This window comes from Rhodamnia argentea, chromosome 1 (assembly GCF_020921035.1).
Source record: "Rhodamnia argentea isolate NSW1041297 chromosome 1, ASM2092103v1, whole genome shotgun sequence".
Taxonomy (NCBI): Eukaryota; Viridiplantae; Streptophyta; class Magnoliopsida; order Myrtales; family Myrtaceae; genus Rhodamnia; species Rhodamnia argentea.
In genome coordinates this window covers 32,705,716-32,721,647 of record NC_063150.1, presented here as the reverse complement: position 1 = coordinate 32,721,647, position 15,932 = coordinate 32,705,716, and the positions used below count along the sequence as shown (strand labels likewise).

Below are 15,932 nucleotides of genomic sequence, written 5' to 3'. Positions count from 1 at the left end.
CCATGTAAAATCCCAAACTAGTACATCCGTGATAAATTTACCTCAAACTATTTTTTTGACCACAAAAAACTCCAAGTTATCACATGTGATGAATTTATACCAAACCGGTATACTTGTGACAAATCTACCCTTAGTTAATTTCGTTAAATTGAGTTTATACCATGAAAAATCTCAAATTGATACATTTGTGATAAATAAAGGGTAAAAACCCCCAAATGAGTACATCATTTAACTGTCACATTTCATCTAACTTAGCAATTTGATGATAAAATTTAACGAAAACTAACATAGGATAAATTTGTCATAAGTATACAAATTAGGGGTAAATTCGTCACGGGTGTACTAGTTTGGGGTTTTTGGTTATCAAAAAAATTGTTTATGATGGATTTGTCATCGATATACCTGCTTGAAATTTTTTATGGTCAAGAAAATAGTTTATAGTAAGAACATCACAAGTGAACCATTTTATGATTTTTCGTAGTATTTACCTATAATTCTATATGTTGTTATTCTATTCTTCATCCAAATCAATAGGGAAAATAACACAAATGTTCTTGAACTTTGGTTCAATGTGCAATGGGATCCCCGAACTTTTAATTTGACCAATATGGTCCCCGAACTTTAAACCAATGTGTAATCTTGTCCCTAAACTTTCAATTTGTTCAATGTTGTCCTCAAACTTTCGAAACATATTCAATTTAGTCCCCGAACTATAAGAACATGTTCAAAGTCGACATTGGATTAGTGGAAGGACTACATTGAACATCTTCCTATAATTCCTGGACTAAGTTGAATACGTTCCAAAAGTTCGGAGGTCATATTGGTCAAAATAAAAATTCAAGTACCACATCACATAATGAGCTAAAATTCAAAAACTATTTTTGTGATTATCCCATTGGTATAATAAAAATTTATATAAGATGATATTGAAATCCATGATGGTGCGCCAGTAAGATCTCTCATCCAACTCATGAGAAAACTAAAAGAAGCAAAAGGACATAAAATAAATAGCTGAGACAGAAGAAGCTAGAGCTGGATAATAGGACCATGCTAAACCTGAATAACATTTATTACACATTCAGAAGATCTCTGTTGCAACTGCTAACATAGAAACAAAATTTATGGGTGGTCGTGGTCCTAATTCATTATTAGCCCCACATGTCTCTATATATGTATTGTCAATTACATGTTTTTATCCCAGGACGCTATATCTAGGGATAGTTTTACATTTTTATCTATCTTTTTGATGAGTTTCATTACATTATTCATTGATCTTTCCCGATAGGAATAGTTAATCCAATGTCTCCCCTAGGAAATAAGTGGCTAGCTTGCGTGATAGAGTTTAAGAAAAAATTACCTTTTGTCCACGTAATTTCGCGCATTTTTCTAGTCAGATTTCTATACTTTTAATTTGTCCAGTTAAATCAGTATACTTATGCAAATTTTATAATAAAGACCCTTTGATGCCAAACACAATAAAATTCAACCAATATGGCTGCTAGACGACATCAATGTGTGATGCAAACAAACTATGATATGCCCATGGGGTCATCGTGAAAAATTTGGGCAATGCGGACGATGTCGGAGTATGATATTAATAAAAACTTAGCCAATATGGACGTCCGTGTCGGGAAAATTTTATTCATGCCACACTATGATGTCGGCCGATGGCCACATTGGCTGGATTTATATTGGCATCGTGTCGTAGGGATTTAGTTAGGAAAAATCAATGAAGATAGAATGCTTTAATTAGATAAAGAACAAATGCAAGGACTTTATTAAAACCGTAAAAAAAAAAAGTAAGTAAATATGGAAAAGAAAAAAATAAAAATAAGCCTAGAACATAGTTTTGCCGCCAAACATCCATCATGAGAAGAAACCATGCCTTGTCCATAACTTGGAAACTTCGTTGAAAAGGAAAGAGAGGGGAGCTTGTGCTACAGTCTTATCCGTTAAACATTGCTCTAGAGACACTTGTTAAACAATCAATTAAAGCAAATTCATAATTTTCGATACAACAATCGCTCTCCTATTACTTTTAATCGAGATTCGAAAAACCGAACCGAGCAAAAAAAAAATTTACTTAATCAGTGTCCCGAGACAAGCTTTAACGATACTCTTTTCTTTTTTTCTTTTCTTTTCTATTTCCGCACTCTATTCTTTTTTGTTTATTTTATTTTAGAAGCTTTGTGTGTCCCATCATTACCTTCTCTCTCTCTCACAGACACAAGAAAATGAAAAAGCATAAAACGAGGTTCTTGTTGCTGACAATCCACCTTAATGTTAGCTTTGAAGTCTGTCTGTATAGAACCACGAGATAGAGAGAGAGAGAGGGGGAGAGTCTTTTTTTTTTTTTTTTTCTCACTTTGGCATTTGTCTTTTTCGGACTTTGCTGGCATAATAATCTTCAGATGATTATGAAAATAACATCATATCGTGGACTTCAAATTTTTAAATGAGTGAACTCCATAATAATTTTTAATTATTTAGTATCTAATTTTTATGGTTCGTAACATGCCATTAATCTCACAATAAATAAATAAAAAATCGTCACTTAAGCATATTCCGTCTCTGTATAGCCTGCCAAATAAACCTCAATTTTTTTTGGTCGGACAAAAAAAAATAATACTTGAAAAGCACATGTTTATGCCCCTTTTACGACCTTCACAGTTCCAATTTTTCCTCCTTTGCATTATTCAAAGATCCAAAAAGCAAAATTCCGCGAAAAAAAAAAGGACAAAGTTCAATTTCCGACACATTTTCTTGTGTGTGTTTTTTTTTTGGCCTTTTGTAAAAGTTCAGATCTTTTTTTTTTTTTTTATGGCAGGTGGCTTCTCGTCCGTGGAACAGCTGCAATTCGCATATGGAAAAAAGCAAGGAAATGCAGCTTCTGAATTTGTCTGAAACTTCCAGAATTTTGTCAGAAACACATGAGGAACAAAAAAAAAAAATAATAATAAGGAAAAGAAGAAGAAGAGGGATTCGGAGTGAAATAATTGAACAATCCAGGTGGGCCCCACGATTGCAAGAAAGAGCAGCTCCTGTGGGCCCCCACCCCCTTTGCTGGGCTCAAGCTGTCATCATTTGCTGGAATTAAGTCTACTCCACTGATTTGTATGTGCTCCGCATCTTGTGTTGTGTTACACGGACGCTCTCCACAAATCTTCGTATCATATCGTGTCATGTCACTAACACGTGATCAGCACTTCAGACATATTAGTAACATGCGAGTCCAACAACATCTTGATACTCACGGAATCTATTTTAATTATTCTCAATAAATTATGAATTAAAATGCAAATGTATAAAAAAAATATTTACTTAATTCATATATCCAGCCTAGCCATTCCAAAATTAACATATCCAACCAACCCAAAAAAATTTAATCGTGAATCCGTAATAGAAGAAGAAGAAGAAGAAGAAGAAGAAGAAGAAGTAACTCATCGATATTTTTATATATACATAATAACGGGTCGCGTGTCGTGCCGGTACAACATAAATCTTATGCGTCTATTTTTGGGAAAAAAAAGAAACAGTCAATTTGGATCGGTTTTGATTGGATATGTCCAAACCGGTTCTTAACGCATTTTCTAATTGATTCCAGCCGGTTCAACTCGTTTGAACAAATATCGGGCACCCAAAAATCTAATTTAATCTTTTCGACACCATTTTTAAAAGTATTATTACGTGTGAGAAAAATGAACCGTTACGCGTCTCGCAAGATGGAAACCGATATTGTAAACTAGCATCTCGAAATATTTCGACTTCGCTCCGCTGATGAGAGATGAGTTCGATGTTGGAGTCGAGTTTATTCAAGGGATGTTTTCTAGGTTAAAAAAAAAAAAATGTTACACCAAGCTTTGCCGATGGCTCGGCTGTGGAATTTTAATCTCGACTTATTAGTCGTCACGATCATCGATCGAAGTTTTCAATCGTATAGTTTTTGTTAACAACATTTTTGCAAGACAGTCATCAAGTGCAAGATTGCATCACCTAGAAATTCCTCCGATGGACCTGTCGACGTTAGTGGTGCGCATCAATCACGAAATCGTACGCAGAACGGGTCTTTCTTGTTGCCAATGATGAACCCTAATTTCCAGCATTGACATTTCTTGGTCGGCATACATAGTGGGGAGCACAAAATGTATGAGTAGAATTAAAGGCCTGCCTGCACATTTTTTTTTTTGAAATAATTTTTAGATTTTTTATTTTCATTCTAATTTTCCTCTTTACTTTTTTTCGCCAACGTCGACCATTGTCGGATCTCATTGATGGCCGGCGGAGGTCATGCCATGTAGGACGGTCGGCGTTTATATCAGTAATTTTATATGGATATCACTAAATCAACAAAAGTGCGATAAATTTATGACTTTTTGGATAATTTTCTCTACATAAGGTGACCCCAATTCTTGTGATGGCATATCTTTTCTCTTTTGAAGTGAAGCTTCTACCTATAATTAAAAAAGGAAGAAAAAAAATTAAAAGGTCACATTAAAAAACTTTGTAATTGGGACAACATAATGGGATTATTATGCATATATATATATATATATATATGTACTTCTATTAGGCGAGAGATTGCATATTTATACGGAAGTTATACGGATGAGCGGTTTCGGGTTCCATTTAGAACTTGTAACATATCCTTTGGAGCAGGTTTCTCATTTTTTTGGAATCTAAATCTTACCCTGTATACTTTGAAATTTGGAATCTACCATGTCACAGGTTCTAAGATCGGTTTCGGGGCTTATACATGTTCCAACTGTATTCTTAATAAAATGGTTGCATTAAACAATCACCTTTAATGACCACTATTTGCTACTACAATTCACTGACCACAACTCATAATATAATACGAAACATTAACAAATTAAAAGTCTTAATTATAAATATCGCCGAAATTGGAAGCTCAAACTAGTAGTTCCGGATCACGGAATACCGCATGATTGCATAAAGAGATATATCAAGAAAAATACAAAAATATGTTACGCTTTTCAAGTTTCGGGTTTTGCCTACTTCGAACATACCCTTCGGAACATATTTCCCAATTTTTAGAACTAGGAATCAATCCCGCATATCTTAGAACGTCACTAATCCAATTTCGGGTTTCGGGTTCTACTCGAAACTATGCTCACCCCTAGGAAATTCAGATTGATTGTTGGTCGGAGTGCTTTTTTTCTTTTGGGAAAAAACCACCAAAAACCTTGAACTATGTCAACAGTGACACATTTACCCCAAACTTTTTTTTGTGACACCAAAAACCCTAAACTTTTGCTCATATGACACATTTACCCTAATTTTTTTCTTGTGACATCGAAAACCCTAAACTTATATTTGTGTGACATATTTATCCTAAAATATTTTTTTGTGACATCAAAAATCTTAAACTTATATCTATGTGACACATTTACCTCAAAATTTGGGATAAATGTGTCGCATGCCTATATATTTGGAGTTTTTAGTGTCACAATAAAAAGTTTGGGGTAAATGTGTCACATACGTACAAGTTTAAGGTTTTTTGTGTCACAAAGAAAAGTTTGGAGTAAATGTGTCACAGCAGGTATAATTTAGGGTTTTTGGTGGCTTTTTCCCTTTTCTTTTTCATCGATTTGGGTTTTTTTTTTTTTTGGGGGGCGTGGGGTTGTTTTTTTAATTGGTTTTCCTTTCGAACTTTTCTTTCTTTTATTTGTTTTTCCTAAAGAGAAAAAGCGTGTCGGAAAAGTATTCAGTTTCGGCATGACTAGCGCTGAATGGACAGAAAGTGCTCGTTTTACCTTGAAACTGGCAAACGTGCAAAGGCCTTACGCCTACGTAGGAAATAGAAGTTTGAAAGATGATGCAAATTCCCTCTACTACGAAATGTGGAAAAGAGCTTTGGTGAATTTTATTGAATTGGTGTCCGTTTCTTAAAATTTCCGTTCGAAACTTAACTTTATTTCAAAATATCTCACGAACTTATTCGCTTTGACTCAATAATCTCTAAAGTGGCATCTATTTCTCGAAATTTCTCACAGACTTCACTTTATTTCTTGATACATTGTCAACTCGATCACTTTCGTCCAATAATTCCTTAACTCATAGCGGTCAAAAAAATAATGGTCAACCAATGAACATTGCTCATTATGTAAGTTTTTTGCCCCTTTTCCGGGTGCATTTTAGTCCCAAAAAACATATTTGTCCCGTGATTCCTACGCTCACATAAAAACCGTTAAAAAGCCTCGTATTTGCACCAACTTTAAGGATTGAAAAGAAATGATTAGGGTTTCTTCAATATAGACTAAAATTTCTGAGGAAAAAAGGAAAATTAGTAGTCCTTGAACGTTTGTCTAATATGTAATGTCATCTTTTGACATTTAATTTGTTCAATACAGTCCTTGAACAAATACTAAATGTTCAATTTTGGTCCTTAAAACTTTCAATTTGTTCATTTTAGTCCATCACAAAGTCAAATTTGTCCATCAGTGTTATTCACAAGGTTTCATAATTACATTATTGCCTAGATTTTAGAATACCTTTTCACTTCAATTCATTTCCTAAACCAACAAAAAATATGTTACCCTTTTGTTAATTTTCTTGTCTTTTTGGTGATTAAAAATATGGTGATCTTTCCATTTAAGTATATTGTAACTTACGATCTCCATAACAAATAAGTAGAACCTCCATAAAAGTCGTATGGGGTTGATATTCTTGCTATGTAAGAATACGTGTTTTGCTAAGTACATTTGAAAACGCTAATAACGTATCCATAATAATAATGTTTATACTAATATAAATCTCGTTCCTGACTCTTTGGATAGATAAAATTTTCAAGCTCTTGAGTTTCATCTTTTCTTGTCTAAACTTAATTAAATCTGTAAATTAGATAGTCAAAATAGCAAGAAAACCAACCAAATACAAGAGTAACTAAAAAAACTTGTTAACAGTATCTAAAGACTGATTTGACATTGTTATAAAAAAGTGAGAGATTAGATAGAACAAAGAAAAGTCCAGGGGTAATCTTAAATATTTAGTAATAGTTAATAGATCGTATTGAATTAATTAAAAGTTTAAAGATGACATTATACATTGGTTTAAAAGTTCAGAAACTATTACCATCGTTTTCCCGAAAACCCAAAATGAAATATCGCAACAGATATGAAAGGAGAGCTCTAGTGAGAACATGGTTGGAGAGAAACCAGCAAGACAGACGTCCTTGGAAAAGTCGTAAAATGTGCACGGGACCGAGCACATGTTCATCGATCGGGCGTTATTTTCAACAACGAGAGGCTTAGAGTATTATCGGATTAAAATCAAGTTTGCGTATTTGTTTTTAAAGCGCCTTTTGTTTAGCGAAAAATAAATAATTTAAAAAATAATTTCCTGAAAATGGATCATAAACAATAAAGTTTTTTTTTTTCATTAGCTAATTATTTCAAGCGATATAAACGATCATTTTTAAGAAAATATTTTTCAAATTATTCATTTTTTGCAAAACAAACTAAACCTTGGAAATCAAATCATGACCCTGTAATTATTTACAGCGCGAGGTCTTAGAAGTGTTTGTGCTTTTCCCACTAGGACCGAGCAATAGTCAATAGATCCATCTTCGACCCAAGATTCATATCTTCTTGTTCCATTGTTCTCCTTTAACTTTCGGTTTAGTTTTGAATGAAGAACGCGTTGAGCAAAAACACTTCAATTCTATTTGACAATTAGGAATCAGAGTCCGAATTTTAACGTCCGAACCCTATACGGTGCATCTGGGCTGACCCGACAAGATCGGTCAACCCGGCAACTGATTTCGGAGTCAAATTTGTGCAGGCACCACACCTCCTGGAGCCTTGGAAACTGTATTGATCTTGTTCCAGGGATAAAACTGTGTCATACCGGCATCAAGAGATGGGAATGGAGTGGCATAAAGTCGGCTCCTAAAGCCCAAACTCATCGCTGGCTAGTGAAGTTCTCTTAATGGTAAAGAAAGTCGCTCGAGGTCGCGAAACTAAGGTAGAACGACAGGGAAGCACGCGATACCCTTTGCTTTTCTCACTAAACTATAGTCATATGTCGTGCGGACTTAGCTCCTTCCAAGCTAAACCTTACACGAACATTTGCATGAGTTTTGATGTTCAAGGCAGGGGACAAGTGCCTAAATGTACCGTAACCTCTTTCAGCAGCAGATCTCAGAGAAAGGAGAAGGAAATAGAAAGCTCCTTGAAGAGTCGAACAGGGACCATGGCGATTATACACAGAGACTTCTGCCGGAACTTTTCCTGTATATGCTCATGAACTTGGCCACGAACTCTGCGTCATGTTGCAAGTGATACCAGTAAGCAACAAAACACAACTTGGAATAGCAACTATAGAAAATAACTTACAGCATATATCTTAAGAGATCCCTAAGACTTTCAACTTAGGGAGAACATAAACTAAATATGTGTGAGGCAGCATTCATACCAGGGATGCAAGCAGGACGAGTATAATACGGTACCCGACCAGCACAAACCCTAACAATATGTAAATGGGTACAGCAATTGGGAAAGCGGGACGCGTTTGGGGGTCAATTGCTAAAAACCATATAGGCTGCGTTTGGTCGTCGGGATTTCTGGTCGGGATAGGATTGGATAGGATAGGATAAGAAATCTAGGGATTTGGCCATATCCTATCCATCATTTGGTGAACTACGGATTTAAAGTCGGATATTCTTATATTCTATCATATCCCGCATTTGGTAGAAATTGTATATCAATATAAAGGACATATATGCCCTACGTGATGCTCATGAAATATTCCGATCTTATTACTATAAAAATAATGTTCTCATACACAAAAAAAAAATTGAAAATATACACATTTTATTAGATTTTCAAACCTCTTTGCAAAAAAAATAAATAAAATGAAAATATAAGCAAATGAGACAAGAAAGTTAGCTTTTATATAACGGATAAGAGAAATCCTATCCGACCTTATCCTACCCCTCCCCCTAGGATTTTTTTATCCGGGTTATATCCCCATATATCCGACATTATACTATCCGAGACACCTACCAAACACTGGATAGGATAAAACATATCCTATCCCGAGTTTTATACGGACGACCAAACGCAGCCATAGGGTATAGAACGAGCTTGGGATTTCATAGTTGAGAAACACGATATCCAAATCCAATATTGTATAATCACTAAAACGCCATTCGTTCCCTTCATTATTTTAGTTGGTTGAGTAAATATACACTATTAACTCTATTATGATATATAGTGGTTGCTGAGATATTTTATGTTGCTTCTACTTTGTTAAAACTCTCCATATTACTTAGTTATGATATTTTGTGAGTACTAAAAACCTAATAGAGTATAAAATCAGATATTTCAACTGTGTCCACCATTTCAATCCTAGCTTCCAATGATTGTTATAACTTAGATTTTTTTATGATCGTTAATCTTAAACTCTTAATCTTATATTTTTGGACTCTGTAGACTTATGATTGGAGATTTACAATTCAGGGGTTTCGAATAAATAGTTGCATTTGCATATATGAGGTTGTTTATTATTAATACAAGATTATTGTTCATTAAAAATACTGAGGCGGATTGCACGTACCTGACAAAAGCCCTACTACTCCAGTGAGGCAGGTTTAGGATATTATATCAAAACGTATAACGAGTTTGGAGCAGGTTTGGGGAAGAATAGAAAGTTTTTGGGACGGGTTTGGGGCCACGTTAGCCTTTCCAAACCCGTCCCTCTTCCATCCCCATTGCCTTGCTTGAAAAAGAAGAGGGGGAAGGATACAATGAATTCTTGGTTTGCTTGAGATGGATTTTGGTTTTATCTAAAGCCTTTTGGACTGCCAAAATCTCATACAGGTTACGAGGTTTAAAACGGAGAACAGAGCAACAATGTTTTGAAGAAAGTCAATATTGAGCAGCAGACCGCTAAGCAGCGACAGTGCTCGCACTGTATGGCTCATGAAAATCAGGATCAAACTGAAAATTTGGAGTCCTTGGAACTCCGCGGTAACGTTCAGAACAAATTAGACATATTCCAAAAGAAAGACTCGGGGTTTAAGTGCATTTTGACGGCACGTTCTTCATATGCATTCCATTTACTCAGTGGCATAGGAAATCAACTCTTTCTATTACCTTCTAATTTCAGTAAAGCAGTCGTCCCAGTTGGTAGTCTTTTATCCTGTAGAACAACAGGCAAAGGCGTCTCTTCAATGCTGACAAAATAGCGAACAACAAAACTCGACGGAATATAACTTACATAATAAGCATGCCAATAGTAGAGGTCCCTCTTAGAACCAGCCTCTACCGCCTTCAAAAACTGTTCTGCAAGCTTCTGCGCAATCGAAATGAACACTGAATGAGGACCTGCGACTATAAATAAGCCATTACGTCAAAGGTATCAAACACATTACCAGGAGTATCAGTTTGGGGTGCACGAAATCCACCAGAAGTTTCTGAATCTTTCCCCTTACAAAGAATAATCTGTTTAAATAATGAACAAGATCATTTGCTTGTTTCATCCACACTATGCCGAAAATATTAGGACGTCCATTACAATTTCATAATTTCATAACTTCATTATGAAATTGTAATGGACGTCCAAGGAATGTTGAGAGCGCCTTATGTTGTTCTCTCTGAGGCTAACATGAATTGCATTATCTTAGGCTTACTTCCATTAGAGCTTTGTCAGATGGAGACCACTTAACTAACAACCACGGTGCTTGTGTTATGCTACTTATCTGATCTTCGGATCTTTTCCAGTTTCAGTTATGTCCAAAGAAGTTGTAAAGAGTGAATTTTATGGGAAGTTATCTTTCATGGAAAAATATAACTGTGAGATCTACAAACAAACAGGAACCAAAGGAATTGAAAGAAATATCATATTCTAGAATGATCACTCCAAAGCAGAAGCATGACTGATTCTTTTAAAATCAACGAACCACCATTTCTTCCTCTTAATGGGATCAATTAGAGAAGTCCAATGGCAATTCAAATTGTCATATCACATCCATGTTTCTAGTCCCTATCTATCTTTAGAGAACTAATTTACTTCTGGAAGTGTCGATTCCCATTGAAATTCGGGCAAACCTATGCAACAAATACATACCTCTTTTGAGTTGGGTCAGCCAGAATTTCGGCAGTAAGTTCCACTAGTACCTCTTCCCAACCCAATGGAATTGGTTGGTTATCTATGAAAGGATAGCTGTACAGGAAAATGTCCATGTGAGATATGAATATATGAAGTAAAACAAAGCAAGTGCTTTTAACGGTATGGTGTTCACTTGTGTGCTTTGCAGGCTTCAAGAGCCATAATAGCTTTTCTGAGGTTCTGTCTCGATTTGGTGGCTATCTTGGCAGCAAAGCTCATTGGTAATTCAAAGTCTTCCTTCCTTGCTATTTGGATGAGAATCTCCATAATCTGGGAAAACAAAGATGGCATGAGCAGAGACGAGAAAAAGTGACGACCTCTGGTTATAGCATTCGGAGTCCACTGAATATAATTGGCTGCAGAGAATTTATACTGTACATAGTTATGATGAAATTGTCACATCCTCATCCTTACTATTGACAGCAGAGGTTTGGGGAGAAGCAGAATCAGATGAGACTAGCCTAGCACATAGTAATAATCACCTTATGGATCACTGTACATGCTGTCCAGCAGTATTTAAAAACATTCATACTTTTCCTTTGGACAAACCAAGAACAGAAAATAGAATGACGACCTGGCTAATTCTGACATTATTCCTACATACACTAAACTTGTGCCTGGTCATCAAATGGAAACCAAAGATATATCCACAAACTACTAACTTGCGTGTATCAATTAAATCTGTGCAATTTGTATCTGCAGTTCCAGGGCTGGCTAGGCCTAACTGTGAAGTAACATAAGAGATGATAAGTAAAAATCTGAATGTCTAAACAGGCCTATGGAGACATGCTGAAAAAAATGAAGATACGTCATTTCAATGTCATGCGCTAGCTGTGCACATCCACACATTCCAGTTTAAATCATAAGTAGCAGTGACAACAACAGCAACAAATAAGCTGATTTTCAATTGAATCTGATCTTCTATATTGTTATTTAATTATGCATGTCAAATAAGCAACCAATGTAAAATTACCTCATGAGTGATTGGAGCATCAACCTTGATGACTTTGCAGCGGTTTTTCACTGATTCAAGAATAGTCCCATCATCCTCACAGCAAAGTATAAGTTTACAAGAATCCGAATAGCAGTCGATTATCCACTTGATCAAGTGTTGCACATTTTCTGCTGCTTTGTCAATCTCATAGAGTACTATTACTGAAGTCAACAAAACTCATAAAAATATGCACAAGGAACATAATGCAGAGATAATTTTGTCCGTTCTAAGAGATGCTGACCTTTATGATCTGCCTTAAAACCTGCATGACTGACTTCAGGGATGATTGCATGATTGCTACTAATTTCCTTAACTAAAGCCATTAGTGCAATTCTGGAATTGGCTTCTTTATGTGCATTCAGTTCCACATGATGAGCGCTGGATGCCAGCGGAATAATTACTTGAGTAGGCCTTTTCTCCTGTGTATGGAAAGCATAGCAATAGGCACGAACCAAGTATGTCATGATTAGTACAGAAAAAACAGGGGAATTAATCGGTCACGAGAATAATCTGTGTTGGAGATCAGCGTCATTTTTGGGAAGAATGATTATCCAAAGCACCAGTTGAAAAATCATGGATTAGGAGAAACCAAAACAAAAAGAAAAAAGAAAGGAGGAATGTTGCTAAAATTTTGGAAATACAAAAGACACTACATCATTATCAGAATTTCCCATCTGGAAGAACATGACTCTAAGTATCTATGTACCTGGATATGGAAGGATCGTAACTCGTGAGTTACCTACATAGTGGGAAATTGAGGCAACAGTCAGCTATAGATCCGTTGGCATATAAAATTGCAAAACTGATACATATTATTATGAAAGACGTACATTCCAAGATTGGTCACCGTATATCTCATGTAAAAGGGCCATTGTTAATGCCCTTTTCCCAGATCCAGAAGGACCCTTCAACAAAATATGGGGGCAAACATCATTTGACACCTGCAGATTTCACAGTTTAAATTCAGATATAGTCTCAATCGATCACACATCCAGGAAGTATTGAGAGGACAATACTAAGAGTGGCCCTAAATATAATGTTATCACTACGTTTACAATAAAAGAATAAGCCAAGAGCAATCCCAATGCGAAAGTCTAGTGCACAGGGTACTATTTACTTGTAACACAAAGAATGTAATTTATCAACTAGCACACAGACAAACACCAGAGAGGAAGGTCATAAAATTCAATTATGCAGAATAACTTACTAATTTCTTAAGAAGTTGTGCTTCCTGTTTGTGGCAACTGAATCCATCGAGAGAATGAGGTTGATGCTTATCAGCCCAAAACTGCCTTAGGTTTTCTACCACAAATGCCTTCTCAATGAAGGAGGCTTCATCAAAGGCTCTAGTTGGTTCAGGTGATTTTGAGGTTCTACAAGACCCTTTCCTCATACAAGCAAACCATGTTTCTGTCTGGCTCTTCCTGCGGTTGGCTGTAAATTTCTTAATACTATCAGTTGTTCCAGCACTGAAGTCACTCATCTTACTACTCACAGTGCTATTTCTGTTGCTGCTTTGCCTACTTATGTTGGAATTTGAATTTGGGGTCGTCCTTGATGCCCTCAAACTAGATGCACTCCCTTGTGGATTATTGTCAGAGCCACCATTTGATCTCACCCGTTGATGAGAAACATCCCTATGTGGAACAGTTTTGGGTGGTGGAACAAAACGTGTCTCCTGCCCATCATTTCTTGGGAAGACATTCTTCTGAAAAGCCAAAGCTGTGTCGTCCCGAGAAAAGAAGATATCGCCAGGTGATATGGAATCTGTGCTTTCAAAAGTAGTAGCAGTAGCGGGACCTCTATAGAGTTTTAAATTTGCTACCATTTCATTTATCTCACCAACAGAAGGTTTTCTCAAGGGAGAAGCTTCCCGCTGTTTCTGAATTACATTTCTTTCCAATGGTGACAGGGTCCGCTCTCCCTTTGAGTTGTTATGCTGTTCCCTGTCCCTTGCTCTCTGTTTCGGTGCAGTAACAGATCGCTGACCGTAGTTTGATTTCAAACTTACTCTACTCAGATCAAGGAGCTGCAGATGGCCTTCCCTATCATCCCTTGATCGTGTTCTACGATTTGAATTCCTGTTTGAGCTTGTAATCTCATTTTCATCATTTGCATTTTCTTCTCTTCCCGGCCTATAAGGAGAAATATGCCTCCAGTGCTCGGGTTTTGATAAAGGGCTGACATTTCTGCATGCATCTGATCCACCTATCGGAGAAAGAGCATTTCCATTATCTCTTCTCGGCTTGTACGGCGACTTACTGCTGTGTCTCCGTCGAACTGAAGCGGCTTCAGTTTCCTTTTTAGGAGAAGGCCCACCGAAGGAAGGTTGCCTGCGGCTCAGTTTCAGTGGGGTAATGTTCCTGGGCCGGCTCAAATCAACTTTCGGACCTCCAAACTCCAAATCGTCGTCGTTCTGTCTCTGCTCCCGCCGCGGATTTTCCTGCCACTCCGTCTCTGTATCGGACGGCTCGTAACCGCTTCTCAGCTGATAGGGCCTGCTATAATTGGGAGGACTATCCATCGTCAGGAAAAAAGAAAAAGACTAACGGAAACGTTTAACAGGCATAAGAGAAAGACCCAGAATGCCAACGAGAACGATCTTGTTGTATAGCAAGTTTGAGAATCTAGAACAGTACGGTCGTGGACTATATAGCCGATCTTGGAAAGAACGGCGCAATGGGCATATGGAACAAGCGACATAGGAGCAAAGAATCCGATAGTTCCAAAGATGAACGCATCGGTGAAGACGAAGCGAGCAAGCTGGAGACATGGAAGGCTGTATAACAGGCTTGTTAACAACCATAAAGCTCGAATCTTTTCCTGCAATTTCTATGTCTGGCATTGCGGATCTCTTTGTCCGGTGTCGAGGGGGAAGGTGTGATGTTTTTCACTGCTTTCGATGATGGGAGAAAGAGAGGCCTTTTTTGGCCGCTTTGCTGTGCGCGGGACTGGCCGATGCGACGACATCGACCGACTTCTGCAATTAACTTCTAGGAGCCTGCGAAAGATTCTCCTCGTACATGTGCATTTGCTTTTCCTTCATGTGATATTCTACTTTTCCACGAGCATCGGCACTATTCCTCACTTCAATTTCTACTGCTCATCAATGACGGGATAAAGAGTGGAAAACTCCTTAGTTCTCCATGTCATGTAAAGAAAATGTGTATGAATGGCTCGGCAGCGATCGAGCAGTCATATCCATGTAACATTTTTTTTTCAGCCATTGAATGCAAGATTGTACAAACCTCGACTAGACAAGTCGTTCTTCATTTGCTCATTGATTGAGCAAGCAGTCATGTCACGCTCCGTAACAAGAAATTCTCGTCACGAAGTCTTGATCCACGATATGTTGCTGTAATTGACAAATATTTTCGATAGATTCTTCGATTGTTTCTTGTCCTTCAATCTTGGGGATAGGTAACATCTAACTCCATATCCATGTTCCAATCAAATAACGTCAAATCTAAGCTTAATATTCATTTTGAGTCTTTGCTAATAGGAAATTCCGACACCCTTCATTCAAAGTATGACGCTTCTTGACTACAAAAACACTTAGGACGTGCTTTTCTCTCCTATTAAAACTTTGACACTTCTTAACTACAAAAGCACTTGGATCACTGTGGATGTGCCTTTTTCACAGAAAACTAATGTCTGGAATTTTTTTGTCAAATAATGATCATTTTGTATCCATTCCAACCCCACACCCCCCCCTCCCCCTTTCTCTTCTCTTCTCTTCTCTTCTCTTCTCTTCACAAAAGCACTCATAAAGTTGGACTAGCATAAAGTATCTACTTCATAAATTGTT

At 36.9% G+C, this 15,932-nt stretch overlaps 1 protein-coding gene across 7 annotated transcripts; it reads right to left on the bottom strand.

The window, feature by feature from the left end:
- Positions 1-7,979: 7,979 nt before the first annotated feature.
- On the bottom strand, positions 7,980-14,663 carry LOC115728217. Of its 7 annotated transcripts, XM_030658557.2 has the most exons (11): positions 13,332-14,663; positions 12,955-13,065; positions 12,831-12,863; positions 12,366-12,543; positions 12,104-12,285; positions 11,264-11,400; positions 11,089-11,184; positions 10,394-10,463; positions 10,240-10,314; positions 10,116-10,161; positions 7,980-8,280 (listed from the first exon to the last, which is right to left on the bottom strand). In XM_030658557.2, the coding sequence occupies exons 1-11, from the start codon at positions 14,646-14,648 to the stop codon at positions 8,219-8,221; spliced, it is 2,307 nt and encodes a 768-aa protein (XP_030514417.1). In that variant the 5' UTR covers positions 14,649-14,663; the 3' UTR covers positions 7,980-8,218. The 7 variants fall into 7 exon arrangements, 3 of the variants coding, with proteins under 3 accessions (XP_030514417.1, XP_030514416.2, XP_048131015.1); XR_007197605.1 differs by lacking the exon at positions 10,394-10,463 and having other exon boundaries at positions 10,240-10,318; positions 11,090-11,184; XM_030658556.2 differs by lacking the exon at positions 7,980-8,280 and having other exon boundaries at positions 9,423-10,161; positions 10,240-10,318; positions 10,395-10,463.
- Between the last annotated feature and the right edge of the window lie 1,269 nt (positions 14,664-15,932).

Bases quoted from the DNA above. Each gene is read 5' to 3' on its own strand.
- LOC115728217 (XM_030658557.2), bottom strand. From the start codon at position 14,648: ATGGATAGTCCTCCCAATTATAGCAGGCCCTATCAGCTGAGAAGCGGT. The intron at 12,864-12,954 runs GTACGTCTTTCA...CCCACTATGTAG, and splicing joins ACGGTGACCAATCTTGGAAT to GTAACTCACGAGTTACGATC. The intron at 10,315-10,393 runs GTAATGTGTTTG...TCGATTGCGCAG, and splicing joins ACCCCAAACTGATACTCCTG to AAGCTTGCAGAACAGTTTTT.